The 7,322-nt window shown below is 40.4% G+C and overlaps 1 protein-coding gene across 1 annotated transcript; it reads right to left on the reverse strand.

Moving 5' to 3' along the window:
- Positions 1–2,986: 2,986 nt before the first annotated feature.
- LOC111912502 (uncharacterized) lies at positions 2,987–3,415 on the reverse strand. Its single transcript, XM_023908233.1, has one exon. It carries the CDS (start codon positions 3,413–3,415, stop codon positions 2,987–2,989), a length of 429 nt encoding a protein of 142 aa, XP_023764001.1.
- Positions 3,416–7,322: the final 3,907 nt, after the last annotated feature.

The following is a 7,322-nucleotide window of genomic DNA, read 5'->3' on the forward strand; positions in this document are numbered from 1 at the left end:
AAAATTTAGAATTAAGATACAAATCATGGATTTTGAAAGAGATGCAGATATTTCTGTTTCATTGAGTCTTCGCACTCCCATGTGAATTCAGGTTCCCGCTTGGCATTCCAGCGAACCTTCACTATCGGGATGCGACTCTGTTTCGTACGTTTGATCTCTCGATCCATGATTTTGATTGGTTCTTCCACGAAGTTCTGGTTTTCATTGATTTCGATCTCATGAAGAGGGATCACAAGGGTTTCATCAGATAGACACTTGCCCATGAAGATAGCGATTTCGGCCTTCATGTTTGGCCACCAGTATAGCTTCTTGAGATCCAGGTACATCTTATCCGAACCTGAGTGAACAGAGTATCTGGTCTTGTGAGCTTCATCCATTACAACCTCCCTGAACCCTCCGAACTTTGGGTTCCAGATCCGATTCATGAAACAATAGACTCTGTCACCTCTGATCTCAAGATTCTTATCCATTCCCCTCAATGCTTCGTTCGATACGTTCTCTGGTTTTAGGGCTTCCAACTGAGCTTCTTGGATCTGTGCAGATAGGTGGGAATGGATGGTCAATGTCAGTGTTTTTACCTTGCGGCTCGAACTTTCGCTTTGGCTAAGGGCATCTGCCACCACATTGGCCTTGCCTGGATAGTAGCAGATTTCGCACTCATAGTCATTGAGCAACTCTACCTAATGCCGTTGTATCATGTTTAAGTCTTTCTGATTGAAAATATGTTGTAGGCTTTTATGGTCGGTGAAGATCGTGCACTTGGTTCCGTAAAGATAATGTCTCCAAATCTTACGTGCGAAGACCACTGCTCCTAACTCCAGGTTGTGAGTTGTATAGTTGACTTCGTGTGCTTTCAGCTGTCTTAAGGCATAAGCAATAACTTTTCCTCTCTGCATAAGCACACAAACTAAGCCCTGATTGGAAGCGTCGCGATAGACAACGAAATCCTATGTCCCTTCGGGCAGGGACAGGATAGGTGCACTACACAAGGCTCGCTTCAATGTTTGGAATGCAGTGTCTTGCTTTTCACTCCAAAAAAAGGGTACACATTTCCGTGTCAGAGTGGTTAGGGGTTTGGCAATTCTGGAAAATTATGAATGAATCTACGGTAATAGCCGGCGAGACCCAAGAATTGACGGATTTCTATGGGTGTCTTCGGTGCCGACCAATTCTTTATCGCCTTGATTTTGGAAGGGTCCACGTGTATGCCTTCCTCGCTTACCATGGGACCTACGAAAGTTACCTTCCGAATCCAAAATTCACACTTGGAGAATTTCGCATATAGCTTCTCCTTTCTAAGTGTTTCCAACGCTAACCACAAGTGTTGTTCGTGATCTTCTTCGCTTCTGGAGTAGACAAGTATGTCATCAATGAATACGATAACGAACTTGTCTAGAAAGGGACGAAACACCCGATTCATTAGGTCCATGAACACTGTCGGTGCGTTGGTTAGACCGAAGGGCATCACTACGAACTCGTAGTGACCATATCGAGTCCTGAATGTTGTCTTGCAAACATCACTCTCATGAACTCGAAGCTGATGGTACCTTGATCTAAGATCTATTTTCGAGATGTAACTAGCTCCCTTAAGATGATCGAAGAGGCCATCTATTCGAGGAAGAGGATAACGGTTTTTGACCGTTAGCTTGTTCAACTAACGGTAGGCCATACACATCCGAAAGGATCCATCTTTCTTCTTCACAAAAAATACCGGGGCTCCCCGAGGTGAGAAAATCTGTCTAATGAATCCTTACTAAGTAGCTCATTGAGCTGACTGGATAACTCCTACATTTCTGCCGGCGCTAAGCAATATGGAGACTTGGCTACGGGGGTAGCTCCGGGAATTAGGTCGATGCGAAACTCAACTTGACGTTCGGGAGAAATTCCCGGGAGCTCTTTAGGAAAGACATCAGGAAAGTTGCAGACTTCGGGGATGCTCTCGAGGTCTTTAATTCCCTGTTTCTCGTTTATTACATGGGCTAGGAATGCATGGCACTCCTTTCGCAGATGCTTTTGGGCTTTGATGCATGAAATGATGTGAAGGTTAGAACTGAGTTTATCGCTGTAGATCATGAGGGTTTGACCAGAAGGAAGATTGAGACGGATAGATTTTTCGTATCAAAGGATATCATCATGATTGGGGCTCAACCAATCCATGCCAATGATAACATCAAAGCTTTTTTTATAGATACTGGCATAAGGTCGATGGGAAAGGAATAATCATTCAGGGTAAGGATGTAGCCTATGAATATATCGCTAGCGTTCTCTTTCTCGTCGTTAGCCTTCTCGACTGTAAATGTTCGGTTAATGGTTGGGGATTATGTCTAAGAAAACGCTTGAATGCATGACTAACAAAACTTCTTTCAACACCAGAATCGAAAAGGATGCATGCATAGGAGTTGTTGAGAAGGAACATACTCATGACAACGGTGGGATCGGCGACTGCCTCCTCTTGCCCCATCGTTAGAACTCTCTTGGTATTGCCAATTGTTGCTGACTTAGGGCAGTTTCTCCTAAAATTCCTGACTCCACCACAACCGTAGTAGGCCTGACCGACACCTACTCTAGAAGCTTGATTGGATGGTTGGGCTGGTGTTTTGCAAAATCGAATCGTATGCTCCTTTTTACCATAGTTGGAGCATGACAGTTCACTGCATGGGCCGGAAGTGAGATGATGGTAGTTGCACTTATCACACTGAGGAAGAGTACCAACATATCTACTGGTAGGTGCTTGAGTTGTAGAAGCGACGACAGAAACAACAACAGGGGCAGTAGCAGCGTGGAGTGCCACCGTTTGCTCCTTCTTGGAGGATCCTTGTGAACTCTGACTCTTCAGCTTGTTCCAGGATTTCTTCTTATTTTCACCGCTCCCTTTAACCGGATCGGAAGCGGTCGCCACTTCCTCAAGAAAGTCACCATGGTCAATCAGAGTTTGCGCTAGGCATTTGGCGCTGTCGTAGGTGTCTGGCTTCGTAGCCAAAACATTTCATGTGGTTAGCTGGGTCAGCCTCCAGATGAATCTCTCAATCTTCTTATATTCTGGGGTAACCATTCTCGGACAGAGAAGCGCTAGGTCATCAAATCTGGAGGTGTAAGCGGCGATATCAGAACCCTTCATCTTTAGGTTCAAGAGTTCGTGCTCCAGTTTTTGCAATTCGCCCCGAGGGAAGTACTCAGCAAGTAGAAGCTCTTTCATGTTCTCCCGACCCATAGAATTGGCTACTAGTAGGGTGAGGGATTTGACTCGGCCATTCCACCAATTCAAAGCTTTATCGATGAAAGTGCAGGCGGCGTACTTCACCTTTTCAGCTTCCGAACACAAACAGATTTCGAAAATAGACTCGATCTTCTCAAACCATCGAGTTAGAGCAATAAAACCTCCAGTGCCATTGAAGGATGTGGGTTTCACGTTCATTAAATCTTTGTAAGAACACTCCTTCCGGTGTCCCTGACCACCTTCCTGGTTTTGAGATTGAGTACCACCTCCTGGCCCACCGGAGCCAGCAGGGTTCATTTGAGACATGGCAGCTGCCACTGCGGCAGTAACGGCTGCCTGAAATATAACATGATCAAATTGAGGAGGAGGTGGTGGCGGAGGGTTGTTGTTCTTTGAGTTGGGTCTCTTTCTCAGAGGCATCTTGATCTAAATTGATCAGGAAAGAGAGGATGGTAAGTCCTCTGGATAGAACCAAGAGATATGAAACAAGAGATATCTCATTATGGCAGTTAGGGTGTCCTACTAAGCGATAGAACAAGAAAAAGTTACTAAAGCAAGTAAACTATCTCTAAGGAAAGAATGAGTAGCAACACTTGGAATGAATTTCAATAACGTATTCGGATTTGGCTAAAATACTCCTATAGTATTATATATTTTTTTGCGACAATGTCTTGTTGTTTGGATATTTGGTAAGTTTTAGGCCTGAGGTACACCACAGTCACTCCCAAGAACATGTTGGCCGTGTCTCGAATGAATATAGTTGATCAGGCTATATTGACCCTAGACACGACTACGTAACTGCCCAGGTTTAACCGCAGTGCACAACACCCAATTACTTATGTTTTGTTCTACTCGTAGATACGGTTTCTGGCGTTTAGGTCTTCTTGTATACTTTTGGAAAATACTTGTAATTTAAAGTATACATTTAATTTGAAGGTAAGTGAATGACGATTCATTAATTTCCACCATAAAAAACAAAAGAGAATTAAGTTTTAAATGTATTGAAAACTCCAAGATCTTTTGATATTCATTGAACTTTTCAACGACATGTTTAAATCTCGATATGCCCCTCAAGTTTGTGACTGGGATACCGAGGATCACAAACAGGGTGTGAAGAACCATGCAAATGTACATGGTGTCCCTAATGTTACAGTCACCTAGTCGATATGTCGGTTAACCGCACACGCTACATCGATCTATGAAACACATTGTGTGACCCTTTGCCAACTTTGCTTAGAGCCAAATTAGTGTGTCGATTGACCACACACGCTCCACTAATGTCTTAGCAAGGGTAAAAAGTCTAATTTCATAGAATAGCATCAAATTCACATTTTGCCTAAAGTAACTAAGATTGGGAATTTTGTAAAAACATTTATTTACTATATATATCATTATACTTTTAATGAGGAAAGAGTTGCCCTATCCTACTCGTTCGGCTAACGACCCTCCACTAATCAAGTAAATGGTGGGTAAGAGTGGACACCCATTCAATGACCATTTTATAGGCCCTAACCTTATACCCCCCGTATAGACCGGCTTCATGAATGAGACCTACTAACGGTAAGACTAGCATTTATGTTATACATACATAATAATTATTCTTACAATATTATAATACTACTGGGTGAATTTTAAACTTTTAAAATTCTAGGTTTAGGAATTTAATAATTTCAAAATTAAACTTCTAATCCAAAAAATTAAATTCCAAAACTTGAGGGCAAGTTTTGAAACATTTCAAAACTATCTAAATCAAAATTCAAATAACTAATTAAATAATTAATTTTGGTGATAATCTAATTTTGACCTAATCCAATTTCGTGCAAGATAATTGACCAAATAATTCAAATAATTAACATTTATAGTATAAGCAAATAATTATTCAATTAATTTGCCATTATCTTTTATTTTAGCAAGGATAATCACATAATATCAATAAAATTCATTTTTTCAATTAAAAACGATTTGGTAATTATCCCACAGCAAAATAAGCATAAAATCCCGAAAATCTCTTGTCTAACAGCCCGACTCGTCGAGTCCCCATATTGACTCGTCGAGATTATCTGACTCGCCAACCCCACCTTGGGACTCGATGATTCTGTCAGGCAAAAGACCAAAAACTAGATATTTCAAGCATCAATGAAACTCAAAGCATCAAATACAACAGAAACAAATCAAGGCTCTGATACCACGAATGGGTTTTATACAAAAGAACAATCCTATGTGCACATGCAAAACCCTGAAGCTTGGATCTAGGTTTCTCTATTGTACATCCAGTTCATCCGAGACTTGAAAACCCTAATCTAGCATATACTGAAATCGAAATGCATAACAAAAAAAAGTTTAGATAATACCTTTCAATAGTTGCAAGAATCCTCGATCTTAAAGAATCTTAGTGTCACAAGTGTAACACCTCTAATAGCTTATAAACAACACAAACAAGAGGATGATCTAGAAGAGAGAAGGAGAGAGGCTAGATTTCGGCTATAGTAAATTTAGGGTTTCTTGGTGTAGCTGAAACTGAAGCCCTGAGATATATTATATAGCTGAGATGCTAGGGTTTCAGTTAAAACCCTAATTGGATGACTTAGGGCCAAAGCAACTTGAGAACCTTCTGGAATGAGGCCTCCTGTACCGAAATTAGAGTAGGCTTACACTCCTAATTTCAGGCCCCATATGTCCAAGAAGATCCACAACCCAAAACCAACTATCACACAATTGGCAGTTCCTGTCCCCTTTATTTAATTAATCTATTTTAGTCACATAATTTATTCTTAACTAATTCTTGTCCAATATTAATTAAAGTATTTGATTTCACTTTTAAGATATTATTAATATAATATATTAATAAACTACAATAACCTCTCTCTCTCTCTCTATAAATCATCTTGTCAAGTGGCTTTGGTGAAGGCAACCAAAAAGGACCGTGCACAACCGAGTCAAAGTACATACCAAATATCGTTACGGGTTACACATTAATCCAACAAAACTATCTTAGGTTTGTTTGATTTTGGGTTTTCTTGGGATTCCTAAGAGTGATTTCAGATGTTGGGTCCTTATGCTGGTCGGTTTTTTGATAGTTTAGGAAATGGTTGAAGATTATTTTGGAGAGGGGCTTGAAATCGGTTCTGATAATGTTTATGAGTGGGATTCTAGGGACGTTTGTACTTCATTGACAATAGTGTGAATTCCTGTTGAAAGCAAAGTTCGGACTCATCTGGATTGAGATCATGATTTTCTATAAATGAATGATTCAAAACTGGTGGAGTAAGTGGGAAGGAATTGTTCGTTGAACATGAGAAATTGGTGTGGTAGTTCCAAAACGATATGATATAGATGGGTTCGTAATTAGTGGGTTGACTAAACTAACCAAGGCATGAGGACCTCCTGACAGTTCTCTTAACATTTGAGCAACATTGGATTCGTGGCCTTGTAGTTCGTCAAAAAGTTGATAAACTTTAGATTTTACTCAAGAAGAGTTCTGACTATACTGTGTGCAATTATATTGTTCACAAAAAGTTTGTACCTATTTGAAGCTGAGGCTACAGGTTCACCTGTAGTTGTGGTGAAGGTATCAAAATCATTAACAACTGAAGTCTGAAATTTATCCTTCAAGTTGTCGGACCCTTCAAGCAAGTCCTCAAGAGTGCCCTAAATCTCTTTTGCAGATTTGCACAACTTAATGTGCTCAAAGAGAGACAGAGGAACACCAAATACCGTCTCGGAAAATGCAATTTGGTCTACATGATGTTTTTCGATGTCTGAAGGAGTAAGAGGTGTTGGATGTCGATCTTTTCGATGTCTTCACCTTTTTCCTTAGCAAGTAAAAATCTTTCCATCCTAACGCTCTAGTGACCATACTCTTCAACTACTAGCAATGGGACTCGAGAAGGGAAACCCACACTATTTTCTATTTGCATCAAATACATTTACTAAGTTTCATTAGGATCAGCTATTGACGTTAAAGTATTGGAACAAAAGCGATACATAGAAGAACTTTTATCCTGAACACATAAATGAGTGAGATACCAAGGTAATCTCATATCAACTATCATTTGTTCTTATGGATTCAAAGGAGAACCACTCAAGCTATGATACCAACTAAAAG

Source organism: Lactuca sativa, chromosome 3 (assembly GCF_002870075.4).
Source record: "Lactuca sativa cultivar Salinas chromosome 3, Lsat_Salinas_v11, whole genome shotgun sequence".
NCBI classification, from domain to species: domain Eukaryota; kingdom Viridiplantae; phylum Streptophyta; class Magnoliopsida; order Asterales; family Asteraceae; genus Lactuca; species Lactuca sativa.

Coding starts and splice junctions, on each gene's coding strand:
- LOC111912502 (XM_023908233.1), bottom strand. CDS start 3,415: ATGAACGTGAAACCCACATCCTTCAATGGCACTGGAGGTTTTATTGCT.